At 36.4% G+C, this 18,407-nt stretch overlaps 4 protein-coding genes across 4 annotated transcripts; 1 reads left to right on the top strand and 3 right to left on the bottom strand.

Moving 5' to 3' along the window:
• On the bottom strand, positions 1,827–3,079 carry LOC18772797 (protein LURP-one-related 15). Its single transcript, XM_007205836.2, has 3 exons — positions 2,717–3,079; positions 2,268–2,492; positions 1,827–2,180 (listed from the first exon to the last, which is right to left on the bottom strand). The coding sequence occupies exons 1-3, from the start codon at positions 2,984–2,986 to the stop codon at positions 2,034–2,036; spliced, it is 642 nt and encodes a 213-aa protein (XP_007205898.1). The 5' UTR covers positions 2,987–3,079; the 3' UTR covers positions 1,827–2,033.
• LOC18773599 (protein LURP-one-related 10) lies at positions 4,306–5,683 on the bottom strand. Its single transcript, XM_007205793.2, has 3 exons — positions 5,252–5,683; positions 4,761–4,988; positions 4,306–4,645 (listed from the first exon to the last, which is right to left on the bottom strand). The coding sequence occupies exons 1-3, from the start codon at positions 5,558–5,560 to the stop codon at positions 4,514–4,516; spliced, it is 669 nt and encodes a 222-aa protein (XP_007205855.1). The 5' UTR covers positions 5,561–5,683; the 3' UTR covers positions 4,306–4,513.
• LOC18772618 (protein LURP-one-related 15) lies at positions 7,271–8,529 on the bottom strand. The gene is made up of 3 exons (XM_020566581.1): positions 8,229–8,529; positions 7,796–8,023; positions 7,271–7,675 (listed from the first exon to the last, which is right to left on the bottom strand). The coding sequence occupies exons 1-3, from the start codon at positions 8,463–8,465 to the stop codon at positions 7,523–7,525; spliced, it is 618 nt and encodes a 205-aa protein (XP_020422170.1). The 5' UTR covers positions 8,466–8,529; the 3' UTR covers positions 7,271–7,522.
• LOC18774734 (pentatricopeptide repeat-containing protein At2g38420, mitochondrial) lies at positions 11,540–16,462 on the top strand. The gene has a single exon (XM_020567057.1). The coding sequence runs from the start codon at positions 11,985–11,987 to the stop codon at positions 13,455–13,457; it is 1,473 nt and encodes a 490-aa protein (XP_020422646.1). The 5' UTR covers positions 11,540–11,984; the 3' UTR covers positions 13,458–16,462.

Here is an 18,407-nt window from a genome sequence, read left to right as displayed (position 1 = left end):
CGGATTTTTGTGTATATATATTTACAAATTTCAACTAAATTGTATTCATTGAGCTTCAAAATTCATAAATGACCCAATTTCTTGTAAAAGAGAGGTGCTTTAAAGTTGGGTTTGGAGAGATATATTAATTATGGTATTAGAAATTTAGCATTGGATTTGAATAATTTAAAATATAAAATATAAAAAATACAAAGCCGGTCCAGTTCAGTTCGGTGCCTGTTTGTTGACACGATTTTTTTTTTCATGTTTTTCCATCCGGTGCAGCTTGGTGTTCCCGTTTTTCGGTCTCAATTCCCACACCTAACTAATTATGAGAGAGAGAGAGGATTTGATTATTTGAATTTTAGAGGAATGTGAGAGACTCAATTTCAAGTGCAAGAATGATGTTTAAAACTCCCCAATTGCCCATAATTAGATACGCATGTATAAAAATTGAGTCAATGAAACATGAATGGAAACATAACCTTCATTAGGGGTGAATATGTATGCCGAACAAATCGAATATTGACTGTACTAGATCGAATATCTAATTTGATATAGGTATTATTTATTTAATTTTAAAATTGATAAGAAAACCGAACCAAAGCCAAGTATTACAATTTAACTCAAAGCAGACCTTCGATTGAGTATGGTCAGTATTCGATTTGTTCGCCATTAATATGTAAGGATATTAGACTTTTTTGTTTTAGCAATGGACTGCAAAATGAAAATCACCCTACACTTGGATTAAAGCATGTCAAGATTACTAGCTAGCCTTGGATTTGGAACGCAATGGACGAACGTTGTATACCGAATCTGATGAGTCCGAGAATATTCATGCTGTTCTTGTGGAAGATGCCGCACTCCACAAGCTGGCATCCTTGAATACTGAATCTGATCCCACAATAAATACGGTGCAGCCTACACAACAGAAATGTGGTAAGAAGAAATTTGTTGTTAACGGTGTTTGCAATCCCCCTTCAAAAAAGAAAAAAATTTCTTCCGTCGCTTAGCCCAGGTTGCTCTCTAAAACTTAATAGAGGAATCTTGTGGGTTAGAGCTGGTGCTAAAGGGGGGCTTAGACGGGCACAAGGCTCCACTGGTGTTGCTCAGTCTGCAATCAATGATTCAATGCTTTGTCAGGTGGTGGTGAGTCCATGAAAAGAGTTGACAGGTGAAATTAGAAGAGGGATACGGCCACTTGTAGTACTCAGAGTGCACCCGATAAAACAAAGCTGTGTGAGGTGGTGGTTAGCCCATCCAAAGAGTTGGAAATCCTTGAACTTAGGGCTAAGAATGGTAAGGTTGACGGCGGTGGTGGCTGGCCTTTGACAGCCAAAGGGTTCCTTGATACTACCATTCTGGGATTGTCATGGTAGGGGCGTTTTCATTCTTCATAAAAATGTGCTTTCATGCTCCATAAGCCCCTTTACACTCTGCCTCTGTCTTCTCGACAGTGGTGTCGATAGTTTTTTTTTGGTGCTGATATTTTTGCTTTTCCTTAATATGCTTTTTCTCTATCGATTCCTTGGGGCTTTGTCTCGGTGTCTGATTTTCTCAAGAGGGAGGAGGAAATTGATTGGGGTAGACGAAGAGTGGTGGAGGAGGACGCAAGAATATGAGAAGTCTACAAAATTTATTATTATAATAATTATTAAATATATTAACTGAAATGAATGAAAATAAGATAATTTAAAATGAAATTAAATGAGATGGCATGTCCAAATAAGATGTCACATTATGTGGTATGAAAATGTGATAAGAATAGCATTACTCATACTAAAATATTAATCTGCCTTTTTCTTTGGGTAACAAATCATGTTTAAGCTCAAGTCAACGAGAAATTATAAAGCGGTGCCACTCAAAATTTCTCCAGAAGCAGAGGCACACAAACATTCATTTATTCATTTGAAAGATTCCAGAAATCACAATAGAAGTAGTCTTGGAAATTCCTATAGGGTTAAGTGACATTACAAGTGAAAATCACTAATTTATTCATCATAATTATAATTTTATTGTAATTAAGAAGCAGCATCACGATTCACATCACAGCTTCAGTCTTCCCCGCCTCTATCCATATTAATCTCGTGAAGAATGACCACAACAGCAACTATAAAGGCGTAATCAACATGAGGGTACACAGTAACTCCAAATGCATCTCTTCCAAACAAAACACTTTTAACATCATGCTTCTTGTGCATCTGCATTCACATTAATACATTATATATGTATGTTATATCATCATCATGCATCATAATGAAACTGATGGATGATATGCTAAATCTTACTTGAGCAATGATGGTGTTGTCTCCAGTGTATATGGTGCATGATCTCTCCCCCCAACTTCCTTTGACCTTGAAATCATATTGCTCTTCTTTTGTATTAGCAGCCAAGAACACATCTAATTCAGTCTTTAACTGGAAAAACGATGACTTCTTCGCAGTGAAAAGTAAATCTTTGGCCTCTGAGCTCTCTCCTCTATATACGTGCCATCTCCTATGCGCTGTCAATATCTAAATCAACCCAAATAAGAGCACTATGATCAAACTAGATCAAAGCAGAAACATGGGGTGTAATTTTTTAGTGCTTTAGAGCTGTTTTGATTTGACCTTATATGAGATCAACATGGGGGTGTAAATTGTAGTTAACAAATTTAACTTAATTACTGCGATTCACAATAACTATATCAGTACGTACACGTGTCGCCAACCCATGTAACACAAATACAGGTGGGTACCTTTTGTCGAAAAGAGAGGATCGGAGTGTCGGCGCCGTCGACCAAAACGCGGCGGTCGTGAAGGCTGAACAGGGAGCCTTTGATCTTGAACATGAGATTGCCGTTGACATCGGAGACTGTGAATGTACCTTCCTTGAGGCTCATCATCTTCTCGGTGATCACCAGATCCACTGGGTACGTTGCGTGGAACTGTGGGCTGACCACGGTCACTGGGTTCGCCAGTGGCTGAGCGCTCGGACCAGCTGCAGGCACCGGCACCGTATACGACATGTCGTTAGTTTCTCACCCACACTTGCAGAGCTTGATTGTTTTTGGTGTGTGATCTCTGATCAGATAGTTTGGGTATTATTTATTGAAGGATGAGAATAGAGAAAAGAGATAAGAGTTGACCGAGCTGGGCATTGTCCGTTTGCATTGACGTGTTCACATAGTGGGAGGGAATCTTTCGGCGTGTCTGAATCCGACTGAGTAACAATTGCAATTGCCTGAAGTGGCGGAGCCCTCTTGTTCACGCATGGATGTAGTGCGTGGGGACATGTTCTCGAATAAATCCCATATCCATTAATGACATGGATGAAAGACAAATATTTCATTTCCAATTTTGTTATTTGAAAATTATTTATTTTAAATGTTATTGACTCAGTTATTTCTGTGTAAATAAGAATAATGTATTCTTTACATGTGTATGTAACAAGGGAGAAAGCAAAAAAATTAAAAGAACAAAAAGCAAGAGCTAGATGTGATTTTGAATATTTAGGTGCATAATTAAAGTTCTATTATTAGGAATATTTGTTGCACCAATTACTTGTAATTACCTTATGTCGCAGAGTGAGGGTCAAAAACTTGATTTATGGAAACACAATCGTGGTGAGTTTGCTATAATCTTAATATTTGTTGTATTATTATTTTTAACTAGCCCCTTGACACATGCTCACGCATGTGCCAATTGGTTTTCTTTTTCTTTTTTATTTTATTTTTAGAATTAATAAAAGATAACAGGTAGTTATGTTCCATAAAAGTAGGACCTATTATCTTATTTTGTTTTTAATTTTAATTTTTTTAATATTAAAAAATATGAATTTACCATATTATCCTCATTTAATTAATAATTTCAATTCTTAATGTTTGAATTAGCAAAGGGCATTTTCTGGTATTTTGAATGTTTCACCATTCTCTGCCTTTTGCTTTATATATATTTTTAATAATTGATACGTGTTCATAGGCATAATTATGATTAATTTTTAACTTTGTTTTATGTAACTATGATTATATTTATAGACACGTGTCCAGCGTTGAGAAATGTTATGAGCATATACCTTAGGTTAAAGTATGGTGAGCAAAAATACTATCTTACGTAAATCTCATTTTATATACAAGATCATGGGAAATAAGTTTTCTAGAGCAAATCATACGTGTTTAGTATATTAGAGGCTTTTCTGATTAATTGCAAAATTTGGGAAATTTGAGACAGAAAGAAACCAATACAAAGTAGAGGACGTGGAGAAAGATATGAACATGAGGGCAACAAAGGTTGAAAATTTAGAAGAAGAAAAGATATGTGAGGAATGAGAGATTTTAGCCACAAATGTCAAATCAATATGAGTGCATGCATCATCACATTCATATGTCATTTATCAAATGAAAATTATAATCGAGCAACATATACTAAAATAAATCTTAATATTTATGAATATTTACAAAGGAAAAGGCCAAAGGGATAGCAACAAAGATGTACCGTTTCCTCATTAGAGTAACAAAGTAGATCCAAACTAATCTACTCAATCCTTGGTATTAATTTTAATTTTCATTAATCTCATCAAGAATCACAATAAGCGCGATGATGAATGCATAGTCAATGCCTGGGTACACTGTCACCATGAAATTGTCCTTTCCAAACAACACGCTTTGAACTGTCCGCTTCTTATGCATCTGCAATATTTTCCCCATAAAGATATTATATCGCAGTCAGTACCAGTACACAGTTGATGCAGTAATTAATTAATATTAATGTAGTTGATTAGAAGATTAATTAAAGTAATCTTACTTGGGCAACGATGGTGGAAGAGTTCCCACCATATATGACACAAGATCGTTCAAACCAACTTCCTTTGATCCTGAAGTCAGGTGCTTTCTCGGCTATGTTATTTGCTAAGAAAATATCCAATTTGGTCTTAAATTGGAACATCGAGGACCTCTTAGCACTAAAAATCAGATCCCTTGTTTCTGTGCTATCCCCTCTAAAAACTTGCCATCTATCATGTGCACTTACGAACTGCACATAAATATACATATGAGTACATACAAGAAAATTAGTATAAACTCTCGTAAATGTTCTCTTGCTAGACTGTGTGTCAATTTATAATCAGACTACGAATTCAAACTATTATGTTTTACCAAATTCACAATCTAAAAATATTAGGCTCTTACCCTATAAACCTAAACGTTCACAAACAAGGGTTAAATAAAGTGCAAAAGCTACATAAAAACCCTATACATGGTTTTTTTCATGTGTTATGTTAACTAACAAAGTTTTACCTTCTTTCTTAGAGTGATGATGGGATAACCAGCTGTGTCAAGTAAGATCCTGTGGTCACGAAAGCTTAAATGAGCTCCCTTGACTTTAAAAATGACGTTGCCATTGATATCAGAGACCACAAAGTTGCCATCGGTTATGGTCAAAACTTTTCTAACAATTGCAAGATCTACAGGTTGGGGGCTGCAGAAGTGAGGGCTGACGATCGCAACGGCGGGATGAGCATAGGCTATTGTCCCGGGATCAGCGTACTCTAATGATGCCGGATTAGCGTAGGCTATCGATGGTGCGCTAGCTTCTGGTTGTTTCATGGTAAGAGAAATGGCGGATACCGATGAGCGCACCTGTATTTTGATTTGGTTTAGGATAGAAAGAACGGCAACAATGTTTGGTGAATGGTGAGATTGATCTTTTATGAAATGAGGACATGCCAAAACGTGTTTCCTGTATTGACCGTTTCCGTTTAAAACAAAGCAAGTCAAGCCAATGCGTAGAATTTGAAATTGTCGACTTTTAAACAAATACTATAGAGGGTTCTGGAAAGGTGGCTTGGTTTATTCCTCTCAATTTAATCCTCTTATTAAAAAATTTAGACCAACTTTTTGGTTCAAAGTTTGAAGTTGGAAGTTTATCTCATAATTTATATGAGACGAAGTCATGGCGACAAGCCTGTGCTAATTCATATTAAAATATCTGAGACTGAAATCAATTATACGTTTGGATTGTGTAGGCATGGTGAAGACAATTTTGTTTGAAAGTGTTATTATATCCCAGCAAAAAATAAAGTGTTATTTTATTTAGTAAATTGAGATTAGATCTATAAAATTTATTTTTAATCACCTACAACTATTACACACCAAAAAAAAAAAAAAGTGTCAACAGTCACCAAATAAAACCCGATCACTAGGATTGAAGAATATTAGGTAAATATATATAATTGGAGGGTGTAGGTATAAAAAAATTCATTTATTCGACCTATAGGAGGTTAAGAGGGAGTATTTGAATAAATTTGATTGTAGGCCATTATTACAGGAGTACAAATATAAATGTGTAGTGAGAGGTATAATTCATTTGCATAAAATGAGGGGATGAAAAACTGTCAGCCACCAAATAAAGATCTAGTGGCAGAATTTATAAATAAATCAACTTACATGGACATATTGTCATCCAATTTTAAAATTAGATTTTACTTAAACATTATATTATTATTGGTGGGTTATCGTCTATGATATTTGAGTTACAAAGGCCTATTTTAGCATGACCCTTTTATTCTCTCTTTTTCAAACAAAAATTATGGGTTGGTTCATGGGCCGGTTAATTTTTTCCGTAGAATCGTAATCCAAACTCGCTGCAGATAATGAAATTTAAACTCAAATACATAGTGGGGAGTACATTCACTCTAACCAACTTAAGTCATATGTTTTAATTGTGGGATATAAGTTGTTGAGGCCAAATCGTTTTCCAATATACTAAATGAAGAATTACCTAATTTGCATGAAATTTAAGAAATCTGAAAGAGTAATAAACCAATATATATGGAAATTAGAGAGCCAATTAACGAGGAGCACTTGTGGAGGAGAAACATGTGAACATGAGGAGCAGCAAACGTGGAGAAATATATGTGAACATGAGAAGCACATCGCACTGATCACGATTAGAGTCAAATAAACTCATTATGCACCAAACTAAAGGCTGTCCTGTTTGTAACTTTCAAGTTCGTCATCATCCTCGTCAATTGCCCATCACATGGCACTAAACAAAGGAAGATTATACTGGAATTTGGCAACATAATGACATTCATTGGGCACATTCGTCAAGGGTCAATGATTAATTTACATATTTCACACATTTATTCAATCTAGACACACATCAAGCATGCAATATTCTAAACCCTTTCAATAGTTGCTATAGTCATACACGCACAAACCAACAAACAAACAAAATCTTATTAAGAGGTCGTGTGAATTTTAAAAAATTGTCACATAAACTTTGAAACATAACATAATTACACAACTTCGTGATTCTTAAAACATCTTCGTACTGATACGGAGATGATAGTAATTATATTATACACAACGTTCAACATCACAAAAACAATATTATTTTTATTGTTGTAACAAAACTTCTTTAAAGAAAAAAATCCAACATGTTTACAATGCCCATCATGAGTATGAATGAATAAATTAGGCCAAAGGGACAAACATGCGTCGTTTCCTAATTAAAGTAAGAAGTGGATCTAAACTAATCAATTCATGATCCTAATCCTTGATACATTAGGTTGGAACAGTAGGAGTACTAGCAGTGTTAATCTCATCAAGAATCACAATAAGCGCGACGATGAATGCATAATCAATCCCAGGATTCACTGTCACCATGAAATGGTCCTTTCCAAGCAACTCACTTTTAACTGTGCGCTTCTTATGCATCTGCAATGTTTTCCCACAACATATTACATCCCAATCAGTCAGTACGCAGTAAATATGCTAGAAGTAATAAATGTTAATGTAGTTGATGATGATTCATAAACTTAATTAAAGTAATCTTACTTGGGCAACAATGGTGGAGTAGTCCCCAGCATATATGACGCAGGATTTTTCAGACCAACTTCCTTTGACCTTGAAGTCAGGTACCTTCTCTGTTGTGTTATGTGCTAAGAAAACATCTAATTTGGTGTAAAATTGGACCATTGAAGATCTCTTAGTACTAAAAATCAGATCCCTGGATTTTGTGCTTTTCCCCCTAAAAACTTGCCATCTCTCATGTGCAGACATCAACTACATAAAAAGATACGAATAAGTCAGTTAACTACAACTGAAATACGTAGTATAAACTACGATAAATATTATCTGACTTGACAGTGTGACAACTTATATTGTTGTCAAACTACGAATTTGGATGTCCACAGACAAGCAGCTGGCTTAAAGTGCAAAAGCTACATAAATAGATACCATGGTGTTATGGTGATTAACAAGGCTTTACCTTCTGTCTTAGAGTGAGAATGGGATAACCAGCCGTGTCAAGTAAATGATCTCCTTTGACTTTCAAAATGATGTTGCCATTGACATCAGTGACTACAAAGCTGCCATGGGTTATGGTTAGAAGTTTTCTAACAATTGCAATATCCATGGGGTAGGGGCTGCAGAAGTGAGGGCTGACAACCGCAACAGCGGGATGAGCATATGCTACTGATGGTGCGCTAGCTTCTGGTTGTGTCATGGTATGAAATATGTCGCCGATGAGCACCTGTATTTTGATTTAGGTTTGGGAAAGAAAGACAATAGTGTTTGGTGAATGGTGAGAGTGCGTATGCTTTTATGGGGGGGGGAATAATCAGTTTACTTTGGGTCCAAGCGAAAACGTGTTTCGTACGTTGACTGTTTTCGTTTACAACAAAGCAAGTCCAACCAATACGTAGACTTTTAAGCAGCATTCTAAATCTAAAGGGGTCTTAAATGAAGGCTTGGTTTATTTGCCGTAGAGCTGCAACCCATAATTTAGGCCATGGGTCTTTTCATCAAACAAAAACATTAAGAATGACATGTCGTTCCATGATGTACGACCCTAATGTTTGACTTGGCTTCTATTAATTAATCAATATTCTTGTAGCATATGATTCCGGAAACAGAGCATGTCGTGTGTACGTAAGGTCCCGTTATATGAACATTTGGGCTCAAAATGTGTCAGCTTCCCTTGCCACACTCACGTGCTACGGACGGTGCTATCGCTTTGGAAAATTGAGGCCATTTAAGTAATTCACTCCCAACTATGCAGGGGCCTGGCATGAAACTGATGAAACTGATGAAGCCTACATTCATCTAATGCCAATGAACTAGCTGATGAAACACATGTACAGTGTGTCAATATATTCTAAATTAAGCTATAAATAAATTTATCTAAGTTTCAAATTTGTGGTGTGTTGGTTTAGTATATTATCTAAGGTATAAATAAACTTATCTAAATTTCAAATTTAAAAGCTCACCTGATGAGATCTTTCTGTGACTTATTTTCATCTTCAAACCATCCATCCTCTGGATCAACGTCCTTTGTATTATAAAATGTCTCAATACATTCAATCAGATATATATGTTAGACTGCCAATGAGCTTAGAGGTCTACAAACCAATATATATGTGATGGTGTCATCTTCTTTCCAAATCTTCAACTTGACCTCAAACCTCCCAAGAATGCCATTATCTTTTGATTTATATAGCACCCAATTATAATCAAACAACAAATCTCTATCCAGAAGATTACACCTGCTCATCTATATTCGTTCGTAGACCCCTAAGCTCATTGGCAGTGGAAGGTATATATCTGACTAAATATTTTAACACATTTTATAATCCAGAGGATGGGTGGTTCGAAGATGATAATAGGCCCGACAAGGACATCATTAGGTGAGCTTTTAAATTTGAAACTAAGATCAGTTTATTTATAACTTAATTTCACCTGATTAGAATTTATATATTAATTAATGTAGAAAAAAAATAAAACCATCTAGAATTGAGGTTATCTTCATGTGCAACCATTGTTACCATCTAGAATTGAGGTTATCTTCATGTGCAACCATTGTTATCCTTACTCGCTTCAATAATTGATTAGGGCATTAAAATACAGAATTATGGGTTAGTCATGAGTGAGGGTGAAAAAAGCTTGTAAACTCTCTCAACAATTCAGCTTGAAATTTATGTTGTATTAGAGCATCTATAATAATACTCCTTATTTTTTAGTTAAAATTTAGCTAAAAACACTAGAAAGTTATTTTAGGAGCTCCTTGAAAATTCCAACTCCAACCATGCTCCCTAGTTCAGGAAATCATAAATGATTTATTTCTTTTTTTAATTTAGCATAAATCCTCCCTCTTCATATAAAAAAAAAAAGTAAGCATTAAATAAATGAACACTTAAAATAGCATTAAAGTAAAGCATCATTTAATTATAGGGAGCCATTATGAGTCATTTCTCTATCTTCAGATTTAGGAGCTCCTAGAGGTTTTCCTATTTTAGGAGTTAGATAGGGAGCATGGATGAAGGTGAGTTTTCTCACTTCTTCCCTAAATTTTATCTAAGGAGATGGTTTAAGAAGTCCAATCCAAAGAGGAACACGAGGAGAGGAAGAAAAAAAAAAGAAAAGGAGTATATATCCAATTTGAAGCGTTGAAATCATCCCACAATCAAAAATAGAATTCCGTAACCAATTCGCATTGATGGACTCCGTAATGGAGAAGCTCCATATATAAATATATAGGGTATTGTAAGAAAGATATTCCTAATATATAGTTAGTACAATGAATATTGGTGGGCTTCAAAAGATGCTCCAATATGAAGTTCGAACAAACACCCGCAATCCTAACGATCCTGCTCACAGAAATAAATAAAAAACATTAGATAAAAGCCCGTGGATTTGCCTTGTGAACTTAAAACAGAAGCGTACCTTCAATTCAAATTCAACGTGTGAAGCCTGCCTTCAATCCTTGTCAGCATCTCTAGCTACAGAAAAGAGAGAAAATCACTTAATACTGCACATCTCAGTTGGAATTTAGGTGGTGTGTAATAAACTTGTACGCATAGAAAAATATATGCTAATGCCAAGAAAAATACCTCTCTCCTTTGCAACACCAAAAGTTTGCTGACATGCTGATAGATATGTCTCAAGCTACAAACTTAAGTTATATGATAAGGCATATGGGTGCTAAACCTGCAGTTCGAGAGCATTGCTGGCCCTCAGTTCAGCCTTCAGTCTTTCCAACTCTCTTTCCCCAGCAGCAGCCACATTCTAATCAATAATAAAAATTCAGTGCATAGATTAAAAGACTGAGTACATAAGCAAAAGCTGAACTTTGATGCCTAATTTAGAGAATTTATGCAAAGAACACCCATGAAGAGCATCGTTAACATGAGATAGATCATTGTATTATATTTTGACTCAAAATTCTAACATTGACCACAACCACTATTGGTGTACAGAAAAGAAGCCAGAGTGCCCCTCTATGATAAATCAAGCCTTCCATATATGTTTCCAATCGTGAAACCGAATATACCCAAATTGTGATAGACATTACATGGACAGCCCTTGACCACATGACCCAAATGGTCATTTATTTGTTAAAAAACAAAAAGGGTATATCGACCAATATCTTGTATAATTTTCCGCTAGTGATGCCTGTGTTAAACAATGCAATACCATTTGGCATACTTTTTTTTATTTTTTAAGAAACAAAATTATTCAATAAAGAATAAAACACCAACAATGTACGAGAGATGGCCAAGGAGGCCACCACACAAACAGAAAGGTGAAACTTACACTACAAAGCTACGGCTTTCCAATCTAGATGGATGAGCTGAAAACTAATCTCCCAAACTCTGCTGAAACAGAAGCCCAAAGTGAGGCCCAGACTCTTAGTGAAAGGGTGGAATTGACAGGAGAGGGCTTAAGTCGGAGGATAGGTGGGATGTGTGGGGGCATGGTGAACTGAAGACGCCATAAGTTTTATGATACATTTCAGAAAAAAGTTTCATGGGCCGAGCTCATTTACCGTAGAACGAGAGATTCTGTTTTTTTTTGGGAGCAGAACGAGAGATTTGTTTGACATGGCTTTTATTGTCTGCTCCCACCATTTTCGTTCGCTTTCAAGCTGAAGGAGTTAAGAAATTGCAGAAATGGGAAGAGCCCCATGAGACCTTCAGTTGAAACAAGTAGATGATCCGCAATAATCTGAATTTCGAATTTTTCAAAAATGGTGAGAGCCTCTGCTCTAAAACCCAGCAGCAAATTTTTCCTGAGAAAACACAGGAAGTGGCCAGTCTCACCCCACAACACCAAATGGCACCAAACCTTCAATCAAAACCAGGCCTTTCAAAGCCTCAAAAAATCATCACCGCCTCAAAACCAACCCCAACATCTTCTCTCCACACTCATTTACTCCTTCAACAGCTACAACTGTGAACCAAACCCTGAAGCGTACAACTTTGTCATCAAAACCCTGACCAAAACCTCCCAATTCAAAGACATCGCTTCAGTTCTTGACCGCCTTGAATTCGTCGAGAAATTCAACACACCCGAATACATTTTCGCCCATCTCATTAGTTTTTATGGCCAAGCTAAGAGAACCCAGGACGCCATTGATCTTTTTTGCAGGATTCCAAAGTTCAGGTGCGTCCCTTCTGCTCACTCGCTCAACTCCTTGCTGTATGTGCTTTGTGGGTCTAGGGAAGGTCTTAAAATGGTGCCTGAGATTTTGCTGAGGAGCCATATTATGAGCATCCGGCTCGAAGAATCGAGTTTTCAGATTTTAGTCAATTCTCTGTGTGGAATTGGGAAGGTTGGATATGCTATTGAGATAATGAATTGTATGATCAGTTATGGGTATGGTTTGAATGTAAAGATGTGCTCTTTGATATTGTCATCACTTTGTGAACAAAAGGATTCATCTGGTTTTGAGGTGCTGGGTTTTGTAGAAGAAATGAAGAAACTTGGGTTTTGTCCTGGTATGATGGACTATTCAAATGTGATTAGGTATATGGTGAAACAGGGGAGGGGTTTGGATGCTTTGAATGTTTTGGTTAAGATGAAAGTGGAGGGAATTAAGCCTGACATTGTTTGCTATACCATGGTCTTACATGGTGTCATTGCAGAAGGGGATTACAAGAACGCCGATGAGCTGTTTGATGAATTGCTTCTGTTGGGTTTGGTTCCTGATGTTTATACTTACAATGTGTATGTAAATGGATTGTGTAAGCAAAATAAGGTGAAAGATGGATTAAAGATGATTTCTTCCATGGAAGAGTTGGGGTGCAAGCCTAATTTGATTACTTATAACATTTTATTGAAGGGTTTATGCAATACTGGTGAGCTTAGTAGGGCCAGAGAGCTTGTGAGTGAGATGACATTAAAGGGTATTGGGGTTAACTTGCAGACACATAGGATAATGCTGGATGGTCTGTTTGGCCAAGGAGATATTGATGAAGCTTGCATCTTTATGGACGAAATGTTAGATAAGTTTCTCTGTCGTTTTTGTTCCAGCTTTGATGAGGTAATTTATGGGTTGTGCCGAAAGGGTTTGGTTTGTAAAGCAATGGACTTACTGAAGAAAATGGTGGATAAGAATGTTGCGCCCGGAGCAAAGGCTTGGGAAGCACTACTTCTTAGCTCAGGATCTGAACCCGGTTTTGCTGAGACTACCTGGACTGATTTGGTGAACCCAAGTTAAGCTGCTGAAGCATTGACTTGCATGTAGCATTTGTTACATTGTGATGTACAGAATCAACAGCTACAGTTGATTGACTTTACCTACCACAATGCAAAGCTGAAGCAGAAATTGCTGCATCCATGTGCATCAGATTCGTTTTCGTCTAGTCTTTTGTTGAAGAGAGGCAATTTATTTTGACTCAGCATACTGTACTTGTGCCGGCCATTTGTCCGTTTGTTCGTCCTATTATGTTTGGCAGAAAATTGTATGTACCAACCTAGTATCTTCTGTCTTACTTGCTATGCTGATGCTCGTGATCCCTTCTTGTTGGCATTTTCTTTACCAGAACCACTGCTTCAAATTCGATAGCTTCGCTTGAACATATTAGTTGATGAAAATTTCACCAAAAAACAACAATCTCATTGTCTGTTGCGTTCGATACAGTTGAAAGGAGCATGTGGTCTTAAGCTCTTCAGAATTAGCTATACTGTAAATTGTGTTCCAATTTGTATTTTTTGATCCAGAGCTTGAACTGCTGGACAGCATGCTCTGTGTTACGTTTCTAAGACAGACCAACTATAAAAAACATAAACTAAGAACACGCAGTTATATGAGTATTGATTTATCATAAAGTGGTACTTCTTGTTCTTAAAGCCCAAGTGATTTTTAGTAGTGTTTATTATGTGCCTGTAATAAGTTATAGATAAGGAGTTCCCCGCCATTGTTGACAATTGCTCATATGGAAGCAAACCACCTATTTGCTTTCAACTCAATGTGAGGTTTGAAGTCAAGATATTGAAAACTGTTGAGAGAAAAAGAAATAAAGTGCGCTATTGATTTGCACACTTCTCTCTATCCTAATCTTGTGTGGGCAAAATAGCACTATTTACCGAAAAAGTTAAAACCAACAAATAATACAAAGAAACGAATTTGCTGGCTTTACACTTTTCCTGTGAAATCATTGAGGCATCCAAAGATCGCTGTTTGTATCCTTTTCAAAACATTAAAGTTTTGTCCGTGTGAAAAGGGCTGCTCCTTTGCAAGGGATAGCAAAATTTTCTACATTCACTATCATAAACTAATAAATCTGAAGTTAATCAGCTATTAAGCTCGCTGAAAAGCTCATTAAGAAAGAGTTACCAATAATCCATGACATAAAAAATTACAAAAGTATCTTCCATAAATTAAGTTGCTTTTGCAAGTTAAAAGTTTACATCTACCCTGTCCGAACAGTAGGCTCTTGATTATGGTGGAAGATTAAAGAGAAGTTAATTACGCAATTGGATAATTAATCGGATAAGAAACAGATTAAGGAGCTGTGGATGTACATGAGTTGCTTATCGTTGTCCTTCAGACGTGGATGAGAAGGAAGTGTCAGCAAGGAGGGAAAAGAGAGATTTTTTATGTCTCCTTGGTGGTGGTCGTACCAAGTTGCCAATTCAATGTAAATGACCTTAGCATTCACCCATAACTCTTCTCACAAAACCATGCAGCATCTGCAGAAGCATCTCTTTGTTTTCTGACAACAAGAACAATATGAAGGTTCCCAGATTTTTATTTCTATTTTTTAAGAAAAGAAGAAAAATATTACAGAAAACAAGTAGAGGAAAAGGTAAAGTTAGATTAGTGAGAACTGAGAAGGGTTAAAAGTATTAGTAGTCACACAGTTAATGTTGGTGAACTATCATTGTTATATAAATGATGTTCATAGCAATTATAGTGAGACCTTGGAAGGGTTGCTTTCTTTTCAAAAGCATTATGTATTTCCACAATAGGAAAGCTAAGTTCCTCATACTGGGGGGACAGATGAAAACTTAAAAAGCAGTTCCCCCTTTCGTCTATGCAACTTTGAACGACTTACAGAAAAAGGAGATAAAAAAAAAAGAGAGATCATGCTTATAGAATAAAGAGTACACAATACAATGAGATTAATTACTGCATCATGGTTGAAATTTAATATTCTTTAGTGTTAGAACTTAAATATATAACAAGTTGCTAATCCTTCAAAAAAAGAAAGAAAGATGCTGATCTTATGATCATAAGATAATGGTTATCTGCCATGAATTTTGTTGAAAAACTATTGTGGCTCTATTTCAAAAGCTACAAATTCTGCAAAAACATATTAACTTTGCTTGATCTTTCTCCTTAACAATTAATCATCTTAGGGCCCGTTTGATAACCATTTCAATTTTAGTTTTTAGGGAGAATGGAAGTGAGAATGAGAGCGAAGATTAAATTGAGAGGAAGTTGAGGGGGAAGGATAGGAGGAATGAGTAACAAAAGTGGAAACAAAAACTAAAAACTGAAATCTATTTGAAATTGTTTTCACTTTCAAGTTTTTGCTTCTCTTTTATTACTCTTCCTTCCCATTCTTCCCTCTCATCCACACTCCCATTCTCACTCTCATTTTCCTCTATACTCTAGCACAAAAAATAAAAACTAAAAACTAAAATTGACGAACCCATAATATTTTAATTTCTCTATCCCCATGTGTTGAATGAAATCCCATTTTATTAAAATAGGAAAATATCAAGGCTGCAGCTATATTTATCTACTCAAACTAATGCTCAGAAAACAATTATGAATCATGACCTACCTGAGCTGGAGCAAACTCCCAGCATTTTGATCTGAACAAAATTCAATTTATCTGCATGGTTCTGATCTATAAGCAATCTTCTTGGTATATTTTTCCAGAGGTAACAAATAAGGTGTAGTGGTCATGATGGGGAAGAGGGGCACATGAATAACTAACTCATCACTGGATATGAGATATAGAAAGAAAAGCTTTCAGAGACTTGATTGATAGGCAGGTGAACTATTGAGAGTAATAATATATCTCTGTATATGCGCATGAGTTAGAAATGCACGTGCCCTGCTTCTCCATCTTGCTCAACACAAACCTTCAGTTTTCATATATGCCATAGCTAAGACTGTAGGAGCTAGAGCTCTACTCTCCTCACAAGAAGCTTAAACTAGAGAGAGAGAGAGAGAGAGAGAGAGAGAGAGAGAGAGAGAGAGAGAGAGAGGTAGAACAATGGTATACTGAGGAGAATGTGAGAAAGGGATCTTAAAACGGTGAGTTTGAGACACTCATCTGCACTTCCCAGTCCTGCTAGGCCACTCATTTATAACAAAACAGGCAAGTGAGTCGTGTTAAAGGTGGGCATGGAGAAATAAATTTAAAATTTTATTTTAAATAAAAAGATTATAAATAAATAAAAAATAAAAAAACTGTGCTCCTGCAAGCTAGGTTTTAGTTGGGTGTGGGCCCGATGATGAGTTTGGAGTCCAAACAACTTGTGACACTTGCAACAACAGGAGGACCACCCCCACTATATATCATGATCACTTAACAAATATCAGATACTACAATTTTAGTGTGGCATTAACAATTTGTCTAAATTATATTTATATGCTGATTATACCCACCTGAACTGTATTTATCACCGGTGCATTTCCTTGGCAGTACCCGGTATTGTATCTTTTCCTTTTTGCCCTGTGACAAATTTCTTAATGGGATGATCCCTACTGTCCATAAAACCTTCCATAATATTTATTTTTGTTTAATTAAAGAAAGATTTTGGAGTGTGTTTCTGTATCTCAACTAGCTAAAATAAATATATATCAGAGAAAAGCCCAAGTGAGAAAGTGTGTTTCTGTATCTCAACTAGCTCACTTCAGTCTTAATTGAATGAAACGGATGTCCAATTAGAAGAGAAACTATTATATTATTTTGAAGATCATGCATGTAGATATATATTGGCTGGTTGCATTAATAACAGCAAATCTGCCTGCCACACTTATAAGGTTATTACACCATACCAGATCCATGAACAGTAGTTGTTGTTGCTGCACAATGTGTTGCATGTTACGGGGATAGCGTTGTTCTACTATTTTCAATCAATTACATTCCCTCCTGCATAGTAATAATTCTACATGACATAACGTGATTGGATAGAAATAGCAAAACAGTGTTATCTCCCTTGTGTTGAGTTCAAGCTTCAAGCTTGGCCGTAGAGAGGCTGCAGTGAGTGCACACATATCACATGCATCTTGCCTTTCATTCAACTACCACAGACAGGTCCACATCTGTCCCAATCTTGTATAGTCTTAATCAACTCCTTCAACTTCCAACACAAGCTCTCTGATTAATTGTTCATCTGCTAATTAATTAGTTAGTTAGTTGAAGTACTGAAAATTAATTAGTGCTTAAATCCAGGAAGAATATTATGGAATTAGATAGAGGCATAGATAGTGAGAAATGGACTTGAAATGTTACCATCCTCAGACCTACACCTACCCTACCATGGCCTTCACGAGGTGATTTGCAACAGCTAGTGTTGTTTTATTTTCAAGTCCATCTCCCTGGCAGCTTGCTGCTTGCCACAGAACATGCGTGTGTCTTATTCGTCTTCAACATCAATATTTGTATCTGTCTCAAATTCTGAGACAAATTCGCTTCCAATAGAACCAATACAAGATGCAGAACATGAAGATGGTATGAACAGGATCCTCTGCTCAATCTGAATGGCCCATTTTATTTATGAAAATCTGAAGGACCCTTTTCATTTCTTTCTTGCTGTCAAAGTAGGTCGAGATTAATGTATAAAAACTTCATGATTGCACTTATTGTCGATTTTACTAGACCCACTTCAACTTCCCATCAAGTTTGCTCCCAAGTCTCTTTCCAAGTGCACTTCCCTATGCTAAGTAAGCTAGATGCTTCTCAAGTCTTAAAACAGACGGACAGATAATTAATAGTTTTCTTCTTTTTTTCTGGGATTAAGCTACAAAATAATCCTTGGCTTAATAACTTCAAACCCTCCACACTGTTACAAAACCAGGCACTGCACTGCCCCATCTGCAGCTTTCTTTTTTTTCCCCTTTGTTTTCTGCTTAATTACGATACTCTTGCCATAACGTGGACCATATGTGTGGGGGTAAGGATTATGACTCTGCGAGAGAGAGAGA

This window comes from Prunus persica, chromosome G6 (assembly GCF_000346465.2).
Source record: "Prunus persica cultivar Lovell chromosome G6, Prunus_persica_NCBIv2, whole genome shotgun sequence".
NCBI lineage: Eukaryota > Viridiplantae > Streptophyta > Magnoliopsida > Rosales > Rosaceae > Prunus > Prunus persica.
The sequence above is the reverse complement of the archived record's forward strand: the minus strand, read 5'-3'. Positions and strand labels throughout refer to the sequence as shown.